Genomic DNA, 17,685 nt, shown 5'->3' on the forward strand with positions numbered 1-17,685 from the left:
GAATAATTTATTCTAAAAAGAAATTTATTTCATGATAAAAGAAAATGCATATACAAACACAAGAAATATCAATGCTCTTGGAATCACAGAAAGGAGTATTAACATTATACCATCTGCCTCATAGAGAAAAGAGAAAAAAAAAAACAAAAAACAAGTTACCTTTTTGTGCAAAGCATGAAATTCGCTGTATCTCTTTTCAACAAAATGTTTTCTTCCATTCATTAGCACTTCTATCTTAAACACCTGAGGAAAAAATTTAAAAGAGTAATTATATTAGTTCAAAACCTTCAATTGTCTGATGTGGTAAGTTTGTGACCATGATATATTTCATCCCTTTAATTACAGTAGCTGATCCCCCAAAACCCAGAAGGCTCAGGAGACCCTGGCCCAACAGCATTGATTAATGAGCACTCGAACCAAAGGCTCACTAACAAAGTGCGACATTCTCCAAAAACCTGTCTAAAAACAAGGGAAACTTACATGCATTAAAAAACTACCTAATTTTTTAATAAAATAATATTTTTTGCATAAAATGATTTCACCAAGTGAACATGATAGCACTGAAAAAATACTCTTTACCAGAGTATTGCAAGAGGAGTACTCTGGTAAAAAGCTCAGGCATGTGGCATTCCACTATGGGCATTTCAATGTAGGCAGTACTGTGTCTTTATAAGACAATCATGCAAACAGCAGAGCATTTTAGGTTAATGTCTTTCTAACCTGAATATTCATCTCTAGTCTCAGCTGGGCTTATTCTGCTGTTTGCAAAACAGGGAAAATGTAGTAAAGGCTCATTTTCCCTGTATGATACAAGTGACAGCTTGTTCTCCTAGCTCCAGAAGGTTGAAAAGCCAGATGAAAAGGCTCTCTGGGTGCACTAATTAGTAGGCACTAACATGACATTTTCTTGATTCTTGGGTCAGTGGGTCAAGACTGGAAACAAGGGATGAGAAATATTGTGAAATGGTCATGAAAATACAATGTTAAGGTCGGATGGGGAGGGATGGTTGGCAGGATCTAAAGAGAAGCTGTCATTGCAAAAGTTTGTATTTGACTCCTGTTTTGCTAAGTGAGAGTTTAGAAATACTAAGATGAAGGAATATTGTTTAATTACTTAATAAGCCTAATTTTCTATTTCAATCGCCCTTCTGAAAAAAATACAAAACTGTAGAGATCACATGACACTAAAAAGCATTAAAAGCATTCTTACTTCTAGTCTAAAAATAAGAACTACTTAAATTTGGCATGTGAGATACAAGGTTGCACATCTTCATTATGAAAATAGATTGCTATGGCTCTATATTTCTGTCTTATATGTAAGTATGACTATTTTAGAAATCCAGAAATTATGTCATCAAACATAAAATCTGTTTGCATTTTTGTGCTTCTTTGAATCAGAAACAAAATCTGCTGCTGCATGACTCCGTTTAAGAAATCTCTTTTTATTAAGTGTTAAATTTTTAACAATTTAATCAATATTTTATATTAACATTTTGTTTTTCAAAAAATACCCCTGAATAAAGACTTTCCTTTGGTGAACAAATAGAAATATTTTCTTCTGAAACCATATGCATATGCTTCAAACTCTCAGATATTCTTAGATTATTTTTTAGGAAAAAAAAATCTGTTTATTAATTCACCAGAGAAAATTATTCTTCTTCAAAGGTCTTGCCAGAAATAGAATCAGGAAAACACCTCGAGAAAACAAACAAGAGAAGCACAGCTTTAACGTGGGGGCTTGGTTAATAGGCTACAGAGCCCCCTTTTTACTATCAGGTCCCAGATTGAAATCAGGACAATATGTAGCAATGAAAGTAGTTTCCATCTGCTGAGCTTTATGAAATAAATGAGGTTATGTTCCGGGTCTTATTGCTTGAGGCTTTATCACAAAACCACCACCTTAATTGGCACATTAGCTACAGAATCTGTAAAACAGGGAGAAGGTTGAAAATTCGGCAAGCCTCTACCTACTCGCCCACCCCTCAAAGTGCCCCTCCTTGAAGGCCAGGGTAAGACAAATTACACAATGGCTGCTTCATGGAATGCCATCTCTTCTACTGACCAGATGGTTCCATTACCAAATTCCACAGTGACTCTTTTTTTTTTTTTTTTTTTTTTTTTTTTTGAGACGGAGTCTCGCGCTGTCACCCAGGCTGGTGTGCTGTGGCCGGATCTCAGCTCACTGCAAGCTCCGCCTCCCGGGTTTACGCCATTCTCCTGCCTCAGCCTCCCAGTAGCTGGGACTACAGGCGCCCGCCACCGCGCCCGGCTAGTTTTTTGTATTTTTAGTAGAGATGGGGTTTCACCGTGTTAGCCAGGAGGGTCTCGATCTCCTGACCTCGTGATCCGCCCGCCTCGGCCTTCCAAAGTGCTGGGATGACAGGCTTGAGCCACCGTGCCCGGCCCACAGTTACTCTTAACAAGCACTAAATTCACAGTGAGCAGTGGGGGAGGGTGGATGTACAGACATCCACAGGAAAGTTTGTGATAAACTTTAATTCTTATATTTTATAACATTACAATTGAAAGAAAACACAATATGCCTAATACTATCAAGACTTTCTTCTTCTAAATTCTGGGAAAACATCTTGGAAAGGAAGTTGTTCATCAGGATATTCATGACAAAGTGAAGCAAGAAACGGAGTCAATTTAATAACTCCGGCCAGGCACGATGGCTCACGCCTGTAATCTCAGCACTTTGGGAGGCTGAGGCAGGTGGATCATGAGGTCAGGAGTTGGAGACCCGCCTGGCCAATATGGTGAAACCCCATTTCTACTAAAAATACAAAAATTAGCTGGGCGTGGTGGCGTGCGCCTGTAGACCCAGCTGCTTGGGAGGCTAAGGCAGGAGAATTGCTTGAACCTGGGAGGCAGAGGTTGCAGTGAGCCAAGATCGCACCACTGAACTCCAGACTAGGCAATAGAGCGAGACTCTGTCTCCAAAAAAAAAAAAAATTAATAAATCCTATTTTCCTGAATACCATGCCAGGTCATTTTTGTAAAGTCTTTCCAACTTTCCTACGTATGTTGTCCCTGCTGCCTGGAAATCCCTTTCCTTGCTTCACTCTGCTGGCAAACTCCTAGTAGTGATTATGCACCTCCTGAGGTGACAGCTTCCAAGATGGTGCAGGAAAGGCACTCAGCACAGAATCCACCATTCATCTGTTTATTTATTCAACAGATATTTACTGAGGGCCTGCAAGCCGCGGAGCCCAGGAGTTGTTCTAGACTCTGGGATTCAGCACTGAACAAGACTGACAAGAGGTCAGCCTTTATGAGGGCTGAGGAGGGCGGATCACCTGAGGTCAGGAGTTCAAGACAAGCCTGGCCAACATGATGAAACCCTGTCTCTACTAAAAATACAAAAATTAGCTCGGTGTGGTGGTGCGCGCCTGTAATCCCAGCTACTTGGGAGGCTGAGGCAGGAGAATTGCTTGAGGCAAGAGGAGGTGGACGTTGTGGTGAGCAGAGATCACAAAAAAAAAAAGAGAGAGAAAAGAAAAAAAAGTTGAGTGTGCTGCCTCTGGAATTTCAGATTGGCTGTGGGTGGACAAGGACTGTTTTCACTCCTATTGAAAAAAACAACAACAACAACAAACAACAAAAAACTCCCACACACTTTAAGGTGAAAACCAAGGGCACTTCTGGCCAAGATGGAGTAACAGGAAGGAGACGTAGCCTCCCACTTGAAACTGGGCAAATTAAATAAGTGTACAAAATATGTGGGAAAAATGGCTCTCAGGACATTGGACATCGGGAAATGAAGGACCGTGAGAGACAGGAAACAAACAAGGAGAGCCCTACTATTAACTTCAGCTTGCTGCCCAGAGAGAAGCTATGCAGGCCTCTGCCCAGGGAAGGGGACTCCGCCCAGCAGAGCCCTGCGGTCCCCTGAGTTAAGGAAAGGGAGCTGGGAGTATGGAGAACAGGGAGCTGCACCCCAGGAGAATGCCTGCAGCTGAGGAGGCCTCCCTCAAGTATTCAGGTGAAAACCGATCGGCACGTGAGATTGGGTAAACTACCCAAGGATACAAAAAGGATTAGAGTGAGCAGGGCTCAGAGCTCACATGCAACAGGCAATGGTGCCTGTGTCCAAAAGCCGGGGCAGAAAACCTCATAATTCACGAGGCATTAGTTACAGTACCCTGAAGGTTCTTGACTCAGAAGCAGGGAAAATGAGTTGTTTCAGTCCAGTTTAACACTTCAAAGCCAGGTCTGAAGAGATCGAATTATTTCTGGGTAACTTAACCACATGCCAGAACAAAGCTCAAGAATATTTTTAGGACTATAAAAATATCTAGAACCCAACAAGGTAAAATTAACAAAATGTAAATTACCAAAAATGTTGCCAGATTTCACCCCTCCAATGTACTAAGTTACACTGTTACAAATAGGACTGTCTGGTCCATCCTTGTCAACATAGTCCTACTTTGGCCAATCTGGTGCATAAAATGTGAATTTTTTCTTTTTTTTTTTGAGACGGAGTCTCGCTCTGTCGCCCAGGCTGGAGTGCAGTGGTGCGATCTCGGCTCACTGCAACATCTGCCTCCCGGTTCACGCCATTTTCCTGCCTCAGCCTCCTGAGTAGCTGGGATTACAGGCGCCCGCCACCACACTCGGCTAATTTTTTTGTATTTTTAGCACAAACGGGGTTTCAGCGTGTTAGCCAGGATGGTCTCAATCTCCTGACCTCGTGATCCGCCCGCCTTGGCTTCCCAAAGTGCTGGGATTATAGGCGTGAGCCACCGTGCCCAGCTAAAATGAGAATTAATTGGGCATATTTTGACAAGCATGTATGGTGGCATAAGTTTCCATTCCAACTATCTCACATAAAATAATATATAAGCCTGACCTACCTGTTTATTTTTATTGTATTCATTTACTTAGTTATGTTGCTCAAGCTGGACTCAAACTCCTGGGCTCAAGTGATCTTCCCATCTCAGCTTCCCGAGTAGGTGGGATTAGAGGCCCATGCCACTGCGTCTGGCTCTGACTTGCCTGTTTGGTTTTCTATTCCTACAGACATCTTTCCTCAGAGTTTTCCAGAAATGCCCTCTGTATACAGTAAGGGAAGCTGCATGTAATTAAATAAATGTATTAAGGATTCCATTTAGGTTTGCTTAACAAAACAAAAATCATTCTGTTCATTTGACTAAATTTTTGCCACAGTTCTAGAGACATTATTAAGTCAATAGAATACAAATTGAAAACGAAAACAAATGCCATTACTTTAAAGGGAAGAATCTGATCCCCAAGTGTGGTTTTTATTACATGTCAGAGCCAACTTTTTTTCTTTTGTGGTAACATCTCTGAAATTATACTAGAAGTCAAGGATAAAATAGTTCAAAATATGGGTTTATACCCTAATTTTCAGGAATATATCTAATAAAATAAACTTAAGCTAAGGAAGGACTTAACTTATATTCTAGGTTGAATGGTCTCTCTCTTTCAGAAGCTTATACATTACAAAGTTGATCACCTCTAAAGCAAAAAAAAAAAGAAAAAGAAAAAAGGAAAAGTATTCTCTATAACAGATTGAAGATATCTAATAAATAATTCAAGTGCCTGCCAAATACAGATGGGGTTCTATATACAAATAAAGATTTAAGCCCAAGGTTGCAAGTAGTTTAGGCCAGTGTATTGTTACGCTGGGAATCTGAAATACACATGAAGGACAACTATCTGCTTAGAATATGACTTTTCATAAATATATATATATACACATGCATATATATGTATATTTAATACTTGTTCATCAGAACAAGATGCACCAAATATTAAAGCAAAGCTTGAAATCAACATTCTCCTCTTTAGTAGGAATAAACGGTCAAGATAATAAAATAAAGAAGGCAGTTATTCTACTATAAAAAGTTGAATCTCTAAAAGTGCCACTTCTTGTGTGCCTATTGTCAGGTGCTCAGCAGGATATTAATTCAGATACTTAGCAAGGTATTAATTCACAACACACACAGTTTTTATGAGGGTACAAAAATAAGAAAACCTCTAATTGTAAAGAATTATTGTGGTATTTGATTTCTAAGTACATTTACATTTTTAAAAACTAGCATAAAAATTTGATTTGTTCCTATTCTGAGCCTTAAGTCATGTTTCCTCTATTTTAAGATGCCACATTGATAAAGCAAAAGAAATTACTTTTTTTGTGTGTGTAAGTTCTCCCCAGTTTATTATGAGTAAATCACACCCTTCTGTCCTCCAATCATACTTCTGCATGACTGTTCATAAAAATACACTTTCCTCTGTTTCTTTGGGTCTTTATTTCTGAAGGCTCCAGTGTCACATGAAACTCGTATTAAATAAATGTGTATATTTCTCTTTTGTTAACCTGCTTTTTGTTTTTTTTTATTTTATTTATTTTTATTTTTCTATTTCTATACTCTGCATTTTTTTTTTTTTATACTTTAAGTTCTAGGGTACATGTGCATAACGTGCAGGTTTGTTACATATGTATACTTGTGCCATGTTGGTGTGCTGCACCCATCAACTCGTCAGCACCCATCAATTCATCATTTATATCAGGTATAACTCCCAATGCAATCCCTCCCCCCTCCCCCCTCCCCATGATAGGCCCCGATGTGTGATGTTCCCCTTCCCGAGTCCAAGTGATCTCATTGTTCAGTTCCCACCTATGAGTGAGAACATGCGGTGTTTGGTTTTCTGTTCTTGTGATAGTTTGCTAAGAATGATGGTTTCCAGCTGCATCCATGTCCCTACAAAGGACCCAAACTCATCCTTTTTTATGGCTGCATAATATTCCATGGTGTATATGTGCCACATTTTCTAATTCCAGTCTGTCCCAGATGGACATTTGGGTTGATTCCAAGTCTTTGCTATTGTGAATAGTGCCGCAATAAACATACGTGTGCATGTGTCTTTATAGCAGCATGATTTATAATCCTTTGGGTATATACCCAGTAGTGGGATGGCTGGGTCATATGGTACATCTAGTTCTAGATCCTTGAGGAATCGCCATACTGTTTTCCATAAAGGTTGAACTAGTTTACAATCCCACCAACAGTGTAAAAGTGTTCCTATTTCTCCACATCCTCTACAGTCAGTTGTTTCCTGACTTTTTAATGATTGCCATTCTAACTGGTGTGAAATGGTATCTCATTGTGGTTTTGATTTGCATTTCTCTGATGGCCAGTGATGATGAGCATTTTTTCATGTGTCTGTTGGCTATATGAATGTCTTCTTTTGAGAAATGTCTGTTCATATCCTTTGCCCACTTTTTGATGGGGTTGTTTGTTTTTTTCTTGTAAATTTGTTTGAGTTCTTTGTAGATTCTGGATATTAGCCCTTTGTCACATGAGTAGATTGCAAAAATTTTCTCCCATTCTGTAGGTTGCCTGTTCACTCTGATGGTAGTTTCTTTTGCTGTGCAGAAGCTCTTTAGTTTAATTAGATCCCAACTGTCAATTTTGGCTTTTGCTGCCGTTGCTTTTGGTGTTTTAGACGTGAAGTCCTTGCCCATGCCTATATCCTGAATGGTACTACCTAGGTTTTCTTCTAGGGTTTTTATGGTATTAGGTCTAACATTTAAGTCTCTAATCCATCTTGAATTAATTTTCGTATAAGGAGTAAGGAAAGGATCCAGTTTCAGCTTTCTACTTATGGCTAGCCAATTTTCCCAGCACTATTTATTAAATAGGGAATCCTTTCCCCATTTCTTGTTTCTCTCAGGTTTGTCAAAGATCAGATGGCTGTAGATGTGTGGTATTATTTCTGAGGACTCTGTTCTGTTCCATTGGTCTATATCTCTGTTTTGGTACCAGTACCATGCTGTCTTGGTTACTGTAGTCTTGTAGTATAGTTTGAAGTCAGGTAGCGTGATGCCTCCAGCTTTGTTCTTTTGACTTAGGATTGTCTTGGCAATGCGGGCTTTTTTTGGTTCCATATGAACTTTAAAGCCGTCTTTTCCAATTCTGTGAAGAAACTCATTGGTAGCTTGATGGGGATGGCATTGAATCTATAAATTACCTTGGGCAGTATGGCCATTTTCACGATATTGATTCTTCCTATCCATGAGCATGGTATGTTCTTCCATTTGTTAGTGTCCTCTTTGATTTCACTGAGCAGTGGTTTGTAGTTCTCCTTGAAGAGGTCCTTTACATCCCTTGTAAGTTGGATTCCTAGGTATTTTATTCTCTTTGAAGCAATTGTGAATGGAAGTTCATTCATGATTTGGCTCTCTGTTTGTCTGTTACTGGTGTATAAGAATGCTTGTGATTTTTGCACATTGATTTTGTATCCTGAGACTTTGCTGAAGTTGCTTATCAGCTTAAGGAGATTTTGGGCTGAGACAATGGGGTTTTCTAAATATACAATCATGTCATCTGCAAACAGGGACAATTTGACTTCTTCTTTTCCTAACTGGATACCCTTGATTTCTTTCTCTTGCCTGATTGCCCTAGCCAGAACTTCCAACACTATGTTGAATAGGAGTGGTGAGAGAGGACATCCCTGTCTTGTGCCAGTTTTCAAAGGGAATTTTTCCAGTTTTTGCCCATTCAGTATGATATTAGCTGTGGGTTTGTCATAAATAGCTCTTATTATTTTGAGGTACGTTCCATCAATACCGAATTTATTGAGCGTTTTTAGCATGAAGGGCTGTTGAATTTTGTCAAAGGCCTTTTCTGCATCTATTGAGATAATCATGTGGTTCTTGTCTTTGGTTCTGTTTATATGCTGGATTACGTTTCTTGATTTGCGAATGTTGAACCAGCCTTGCATCCCAGGGATGAAGCCCACTTGATCATAGTGGATAAGCTTTTTGATGTGCTGCTGAATCCGGTTTGCCAGTATTTTATTGAGGATTTTTGCATCGATGTTCATCAGGGATATTGGTCTAAAATTTTCTTTTTTTGTTGTGTCTCTGCCAGGCTTTGGTATGAGGATGATGTTGGCCTCATAAAAGGAGTTAGGGAGGATTCCCTCTTTTTCAATTGATTGGAATAGTTTCAGAAGGAATGGTACCAGCTCCTCCTTGTACCTCTGGTAGAATTCGCCTGTGAATCCATCTGGTCCTGGACTTTTTTTGGTTGGTAGGCTATTAATTATTGCCTCAATTCCAGAGCCTGCTATTGGTCTATTCAGGGATTCAACTTCTTCCTGGTTTAGTCTTGGAAGAGTGTAAGTGTCCAGGAAATTATCCATTTCTTCTAGATTTTCTAGTTGATTTGCGTAGAGGTGTTTATATTATTCTCTGATGGTAGTTTGTATTTCTGTGGGGTCCGTGGTGATATCCCCTTTATCATTTTTTATTGCATCTATTTGATTCTTCTCTCTTTTCTTCTTTATTAGTCTTGCTAGCGGTCTGTCATTTTGTTGATCTTTTCAAAAAACCAACTCCTGGATTCATTGATTTTTTTGGAGGGTTTTTTGTGTCTCTATCTCCTTCAGTTCTGCTCTCATCTTAGTTATTTCTTGCCTTCTGCTAGCTTTTGAATGTGTTTGCTCTTGCTTCTCCAGTTCTTTTAATTGTGATGTTAGAGTGTCAATTTTAGATCTTTCCAGCTTTCTCTTGTGGGCATTTAGTGCTATAAATTTCCCTCTACACACTGCTTTAAATGTGTCCCAGAGATTCTGGTATGTTGTATCTTTGTTCTCATTGGTTTCAAAGAACATCTTTATTTCTGCCTTCATTTCGTTATGTACCCAGTAGTCATTCAGGAGCAGGTTGTTCAGTTTCCATGTAGTTGAGCGGTTTTGATTGAGTTTCTCAGTCCTGAGTTCTAGTTTGATTGCACTGTGGTCTGAGAGACAGTTTGTTATAATTTCTGTTCTTTTACATTTGCTGAGGAGTGCTTTACTTCCAACTATGTGGTCAATTTTGGAATAAGTGCGATGTGGTGCTGAGAAGAATGTATATTCTGTTGATTTGGGGTGGAGAGTTCTATAGATGTCTATTAGGTCTGCTTGGTGCAGAGATGAGTTCAATTCCTGGATATCCTTGTTAACTTTCTGTCTCGTTGATCTGTCTAATATTGACAGTGGAGTGTTGAAGTCTCCCATTATTATTGTATGGGAGTCTAAGTCTCTTTGTAAGTCTCTAAGGACTTGCTTTATGAATGTGGGTGCTCCTGTATTGGGTGCATATATATTTAGGATAGTTAGCTCTTCCTGTTGAATTGATCCCTTTACCATCATATAATGGCCTTCTTTGTCTCTTTTGATCTTTGATGGTTTAAAGTCTATTTTATCAGAGACTAGGATTGCAACCCTTGCTTTTTTTTGTTCTCCATTTGCTTGGTAGATCTTCCTCCATCCCTTTATTTTGAGCCTATGTATGTCTCTGCATGTGAGATGGGTCTCCTGAATACAGCAGACTGATGGGTCTTGACTCTTTATCCAGTTTGCCAGTCTGTGTCTTTTAATTGGAGCATTTAGTCCATTTACATTTAAGTTTAATATGGTTATGTGTGAACTTGATCCTGCCATTATGCTATTAACTGGTTATTTTGCTCGTTAGTTGATGCAGTTTCTTCCTAGCCTCGATGGTCTTTACATTTTGGCATGTTTTTGCAATGGCTGGTACCGGTTGTTCCTTTCCATATTTAGGGCTTCCTTCAGGGTCTCTTGTAAGGCAGGCCTGGTGGTGACAAAATCTCTAAGCATTTGCTTATCTGTAAAGGATTTTATTTCTCCTTCACTGATGAAACTTAGTTTGGCTGGATATGAAATTCTGGGTTGAAAATTCTTTTCTTTAAGAACGTTGAATATTGGCCCCCACTCTCTTCTGGCTTGTAGAGTTTCTGCTGAGAGATCTGCTGTTAGTCTGATGGGCTTCCCTTTGTGGGTAACCCGACCTTTCTCTCTGGCTGCCCTTCAGATTTTTTCCTTCATTTCAACTTTGGTGAATCTGGCAATTATGTGTCTTGGAGTTGCTCTTCTCGAGGAGTATCTTTGTGGTGTTCTCTGTATTTCCTGAATTTGAATGTTGGCCTGCCCTACTAGGTTGGGGAAGTTCTCCTGGATGATATCCTGAAGAGTGTTTACCAAGTTGGTTCCATTTTCCCCCTCACTTTCAGGCACCCCAATCAGACGTAGATTTGGTCTTTTTACATAATCCCATACTTCTTGCAGGCTTTGTTCATTTCTTTTTCTTCTTTTTTCTTTTGGTTTCTCTTCTCGCTTCATTTCATTCATTTGATCCTCAATCGCTGATACTCTTTCTTCCAGTTGATCGAGTCGGTTACTGAAGCTTGTGGATTTGTCACGTATTTCTCGTGTCATGGTTTTCATCTGTCATTTCATTTATGACCTTCTCTGCATTAATTATTCTAGCTATCAATTCTTCCACTCTTTTTTCAAGATTTTTAGTTTCTTTGCGCTGGGTACGTAATTCCTCCTTTAGCTCTGAGAGGTTTGATGGACTGAAGCCTTCTTCTCTCATGTCGTCAAAGTCATTCTCTGACCAGCTTTGATCCATTGCTGGCGATGAGCTGCGCTCCTTTGCAGGGGGAGATGCGCTCTTATTTTTTGAATTTCCAGCTTTTCTGCCCTGCTTCTTCCCCATCTTTGTGGTTTTATCTGTCTCTGGTCTTTGATGATGGTGACGTACTGATGGGGTTTTGGTATAGGTCTTCTTCCTGTTTGATAGTTTTCCTTGTAATAGTCAGGACCCTCAGCTGTAGGTCTGTTGGAGATTGCTTGAGGTCCACTCCAGACCCTGTTTGCCTGGGTATCAGCAGCAGAGGTTGCAGAAGATAGAATATTGCTGAACAGCAAGTGTACCTGTCTAATTCTTACTTTGGAAGCTTCCTCTCAGGGGTGTACTCCACCGTGTGAGGTGTGGGGTGTCAGACTGCCCCTAGTGGTGGATGTCTCCCAGTTAGGCTACTCAGGGTTCAGGGACCCACTTGAGCAGGCAGTCTGTCCGTTCTCAGATCTCAACCTCCGTGTTGGGAGATCCACTGCTCTCTTCAAATCTGTCAGACACAGTCGTTCGCGTCTGCAGAGGCCTCTGCTGCTTCCCCTTTTGTTGTTTAGCTGTGCCCTGTCCCCAGAGGTGGAGTCTACAGAGAGAGGCAGGTTTCCTTGAGCTGCTGTGAGCTCCACCCAGTTCGAGCTTCGCAGTGGCTTTGTTTACCTACTTAAGCCTCAGCAATGGCGGGCGCCCCTCCCCCAGCCTCACTGCTGCCTTGCGGTTAGATCGCAGACTGCTTTGCTAGCAATGAGGGAGGCTCCGTGGCCGTGAGACCCTCCTGGCCAGGTGTGGGTATAATCTCCTGGTGTGCCTGTTTGCTTAAAGCGCAGTATTAGGGTGGGAATTACCTGATTTTCCAGGTGTTGTGTGTCTCAGTTCCCCTGGCTAGGAAAAGGGATTCCCTTCCCCCTTGCGCTTCCCAGGTGAGGCAATGCCTCGCCCTGCTTCAGCTCTCGCTGGTCGGGCTGCAGCAGCTCACCAGCACCTATTGTCCAGCACTCCCCAGTGAGATGACCCCAGTACCTCAGTTGAAAATGCAGAAATCACCGGTCTTCTGTGTCGCTTGCGCTGGGAGTTGGAGACTGAAGCTGTTCCTATTCGGCCATCTTGCTCCGCCCCAGAAATTACTAATTTAATCATACTATTTTGGGTAGGGGGGAAGAAGCTTTTTCCTCCTATTTCAAAAATATCTAAAATCAGAAATTTTAAAAAGTTTTTAAGAAAGAGACATGCTGCTACAAACAAACCACTACTTCAAAAAATAATTCCCTCTATATAGTAAGCCCTCACTTAATGTTGCTGATAGAGGTTTTTGGAAACTGGGACTTGAAGCACATATAACAAAATCAATTTTTTCCTCATCAACTTCTTAACAAAACGACATGATTCAAGGACTTGCTGTATGTCATTTCACTTTAAGTTGCAGTTTCCAAGAACCTACTGATATTAGGTAAGAACTCACCATAATTGCCACAACAGAATACCTGTGTAAGAGTTGAACATGAGTAAATGTAAGTGTGTGTGTATTGATATGATTCTGCTTTCGAAAGAAAATTCATTATACCAAAAAGAACATCAGGAAGATCATGGATAATGACAGAGAATAAATATCCACACTGTAATGAGAAGAATCCCTGATGAAAGAACAAAAAAATTAGAGTAAGAGCAAAAATCAAAGACAAAAGAAATTCAACTTTCTTAAGCTGGAAAGATCAAAAGCGTTTATATATCCCAGGGAAAAACGAGACAAGGATGTTCACACCTACCCACCCTAGAATTTGTTTTTAATTACCAGCATAACCAAAATATACAGGTAATATACAGGTGCAAAAAAGCAGAAACAAAGATCAGGATGACCCCAAACTTTTTCTCTGACACGCTAATTGCCAGAAAAAGTAGAGCAATGCCTGTGGAGTTTTATGAGAATATTATTTAACAGTCATCTAAATTATTATTCATGTATAAAGGCAACAAAAAGTCAATCTCAGTTTGCGGGAAAACTCAAAAAACACATAACCCAAACATCTTTTTTGAAAAATTTACTGAAGGTGTAGAACTGCCAATGGAAAGATAAATCCAAAGCAAGAGACTGCTAGTCAAGAAAAGGCTGAAGAAGTGCCCAGCAGGAAGCACACAAGGGATTCTAGACCACTTGGAGGCATCTTCTCACAGGCTGTTCTGTTGTTCTCCTCTCTAGAAAGATTTGTAGTCAAAGGTGCTTGGCACGCAGAGAAACAAAAGAAATCCATAGAAAACCTGTTCAAAATTTTAGATCCAAATGTCTTCAAAGTTTAATAGTGCATGAGCTTAATGTAGAAATCCATGTCTAGTTAAATCTTCCAACAAGGGCAAGGGAAAATGTTATTTTCAGACATGCAGGAACACAAATGGTTTATTATGTACACATCCAGGAACCGTCTTTCAATATTAAAAAAAAGAAAAAAGAAAGGAATTCACAAAAGAAGCCAAGACTGTGGACCTAACCTAGAAACCAAGTGGAGAAAAAAAAATCCTAAAATGTAGCTTTGCAGTCTTAAAAGTGTTCAAATTAGAATAAGAGCCAGAGAGCTCCAAGAAGAATCCCTTTGTGGAAAAAAAAAAAATAGATGTGATTAATACCAATTATAAGGTTTTAGTGATAGTTATATCACTAAAACCTTATAATTGGTATTAATCACATCTATTTTTTCACATTTATCTTTCTGTGTCAAGAAAAAAAGGTACTTAAAAATTTCAAGAAAAATAAACAAAACTATATACAATGTAAAGGTCCAAATATGAAGCAGACTAAATGTAATATGATTTGGTGCAGTTACAGAATAATAAGAAAAGAGTGTCCATTTGGCATAACACTTGAAATATTTCCCACTGAGCAGTACAGACTTAGTAATTTATAAGGCAACGTTTTCTTCTCTGCAGTTCCAAATACACTTCTTGATTATTCCGTGAAAATATAAATAAATATACGTACACACACATATATATAATTATAATACTGGAAACATTAATTATGGTGCTAAGGTTTTGGAATCAATCTATACAGTATAGAAGGCAATTATTTTTATAGAACATATTGTAAATATCCTAAAACCCTGTCAATATAAAATGGCATACAAAGCAGAAGATAAAAGATGAACTGCGGAGGGACTGGGTGAAAGAAAGTGAACGGGGTGCAGATTTTCCCCTCTTGCATAATTGGTAGTCCGAGAATACTGCTAAAAGTTGGTGAATAAAGAAAAAAGTTCAAATTGCAAAGTAACCAATAGAAAAAATTGTAATATTAGTTTAAAAAATTGATGAAATTAAAATCACATGCATAGTGAAAACTGAGTGCTGAAAGGAGACAAATACATGGGTAGAGGAAGCTAAATCCAGCTTTTAAAATGGAGGGACAGTGGATGTTTTTGAAGATACCGACATCAAGAAACGGAGATACAGATATGTTATTTAGAATCATGGTGCTTTAAACAAACCAGCAACTTTTAAAATAACTTCTGATTCTGGAAGGTTCTAGACACATTTTATCTTTTCCTTTTACATGTTTACGTAGTGCTGGGACTTTTTCCACACACTATATTACTTTCAGACATCCTAGAATGATACTTGCTAAATGTTTTGAATCCTTCTGGTCATAAAGAAAAAATTTTCTTGAGTTCACTGATATTTACAGGATTCCAGATATTTATAGGATTCCAGGTTTTCAGTCTAAACCTTAGTACTAATTTTACCTGCATCTCCTTGAGTGATGATTTGAGTATGAAAAGTCTTCATTTTTCTTCTCCTCTTAAGCTGCATCAATATGACACAAAACCAATTAAATCCGTGTGAGGGAAAAAATGCACTCAAATACATCAGGTCATAAGTGCTGACTGGCTGTATAGTTTTTCATTAGTTTCAATATCATATAACTTTGACTTAAGATTTTCTATAAAATATGAACACTGCTGGTTCTTTGCTTACCTGAGTTGTGACAATAAAAATCACACATTGTGTTACTCAATGAAACATTCTAGAAGATAGCTGCTATCATATAGCTTTTATATACCTTTCTTATTCTTCCTCATAACTTGCTTTGCAATAATAAAAATAAATTTTATCTCCACTATTGCAAAGCAAGTTGTGAGGAAGAATAAGAAAGGTATATAAATTTGGGCAAATCTCAAAATATCTTTGAGTCATAGCATCTTCATCAATAAAATAAGAATGACGGGAGCAAGATGGCCGAATAGGAACAACTCCAGTCTCCAACTCCCAGCGCGAGCGACACAGAAGACCGGTGATTTCTGCATTTTCAACTGAGGTACTGGGGTCATCTCACTAGGGAGTGCCGGACAATCGGTGCTGGTCAGCTGCTGCAGCCTGACCAGCGAGAGCTGAAGCAGGGCGAGGCATCGCCTCACCTGGAAGCGCAAGGGGGAAGGGGATCCGTTTTCCTAGCCAGGGGAACTGAGACACACAACACCTGGAAAATCGGGTAACTCCCACCCCAATACTGCGCTGTAAGCATACAGGCATTCCAGGAGAATATATCCCACACCTGGCCGGGAGGGTCCCACGCCCACGAAGCCTCCCTCACTGCTAACACAGCAGTCTGCCGTGATCTATCCGCAAGGCAGCAGCGAGGCTGGGGGAGGGGCGCCCGCCATTGCTGAGGCTTAAGTAGGTAAACAAAGCCGCTGGGAAGCTCGAACTGGGTGGAGCTCACAGCAGCTCAAGGAAGCCTGCCTGTCTCTGTAGTCTCCACCTCTGGGGACAGCGCACAGCTGAAGACCAACAGGGGAAGTAGCGGGAGCCGGTGCAGACGCGAACGACTCTGTCTGACAGCTTTGGGGAGAGCCGCGGATCTCCCAACGCGGAGGTTGAGATCTGAGAACGGACAGACTGCCTGCTCAGGTGTGTCCCTGACCCCTGAGTAGCCTAGCTGGGAGAAATCCCCCACTAGGGGCAGTCTGACACCCCACACCTCACAGGGTGGAGTACACCCCTGAGAGGACACTTCCAAAGGAAGAATCAGACAGGTACACTCGCTGTTCAGCAATATTCTATCTTCGGCAACCTCTGCTGCTGATACCCAGGCAAACAGGGTCTGGAGTGGACCTCAAGCAATCTCCAACAGACCAACAGAGAGTTCTTCTGACTGTCAGAAGGAAAACTATCAAACAGGAAGGACACCTATACCAAAACCCCATCAGTTCGTCACCACCATCAAAGACCAGAGACAGATAAAACCACAAAGATGGGGAAGAAGCAGGGCAGAAAAGCTGGAAATTCAAAAAATAAGAGCGCATCTCCCCCTGCAAAGGAGCGCAGCCCATCACCAGCAACGGATCAAAGCTGGTCAGAGAATGACTTGGACGAGAGGAGAGAAGAAGGCTTCAGTCCATCAAACTTATCAGAGCTAAAGGAGGAATTACGTACCCAGCGCAAAGAAACTAAAAATCTTGAAAAAAGAGTGGAAGAATTGACAGCTAGACTCATTAATGCAGAGAAGATCATAAACGAAATGACAGAGATGAAAACCATGACACGAGAAATACGTGACAAATGCACAAGCTTCAGTAACCGACTCGATCAACTGGAAGAAAGAGTATCAGCGATTGAAGATCAAATGAATGAAATGAAGCGAGAAGAGAAACCAAAAGAAAAAAGAAGAAAAAGAAATGAGCAAAGCCTGCAAGAAGTATGGGATTACGTAAAAAGACCAAATCTACGTCTGATTGGGGTGCCTGAAAGTGAGGGGGAAAATGGAACCAAGTTGGAAAACACTCTTCAGGATATCATCCAGGAGAACTTCCCCAACCTAGTAGGGCAGGCCAACATTCAAATTCAGGAAATACAGAGAACGCCACAAAGATACTCCTCCAGAAGAGCAACTCCAAGACACATAATTGCCAGATTCACCAAAGTTGAAATGAAGGAAAAAATCTTAAGGGCAGCCAGAGAGAAAGGTCGGGTCACCCACAAAGGGAAGCCCATCAGACTAACAGCAGATCTCTCGGCAGAAACTCTACAAGCCAGAAGAGAGTGGGGGCCAATATTCAACGTTCTTAAAGAAAAGAATTTTAAACCCAGAATTTCATATCCAGCCAAACTAAGTTTCATAAGTGAAGGAGAAATAAAATCCTTTACAGATAAGCAAATGCTTAGAGATTTTGTCACCACCAGGCCTGCCTTACAAGAGACCCTGAAGGAAGCCCTAAACATGGAAAGGAACAACCGGTACCAGCCATCGCAAAAAC

At 40.3% G+C, this 17,685-nt stretch overlaps 1 protein-coding gene across 2 annotated transcripts in view; it reads right to left on the reverse strand.

Annotated features, from left to right (window-relative positions):
- SNX24 (sorting nexin 24) overlaps positions 1–17,685 on the reverse strand; it is a 194,487-nt gene that overhangs the window by 77,008 nt on the left and 99,794 nt on the right. For both annotated transcript variants that reach the window (XM_010361409.2, XM_030927492.1), the window contains one exon: positions 160–243. In XM_010361409.2, coding sequence (XP_010359711.1) covers positions 160–243 — 84 coding nt within the window. The remainder of the gene's footprint in view (positions 1–159; positions 244–17,685) is intronic.

Source organism: Rhinopithecus roxellana, chromosome 3, assembly GCF_007565055.1.
Source record: "Rhinopithecus roxellana isolate Shanxi Qingling chromosome 3, ASM756505v1, whole genome shotgun sequence".
Lineage (NCBI taxonomy): Eukaryota > Metazoa > Chordata > Mammalia > Primates > Cercopithecidae > Rhinopithecus > Rhinopithecus roxellana.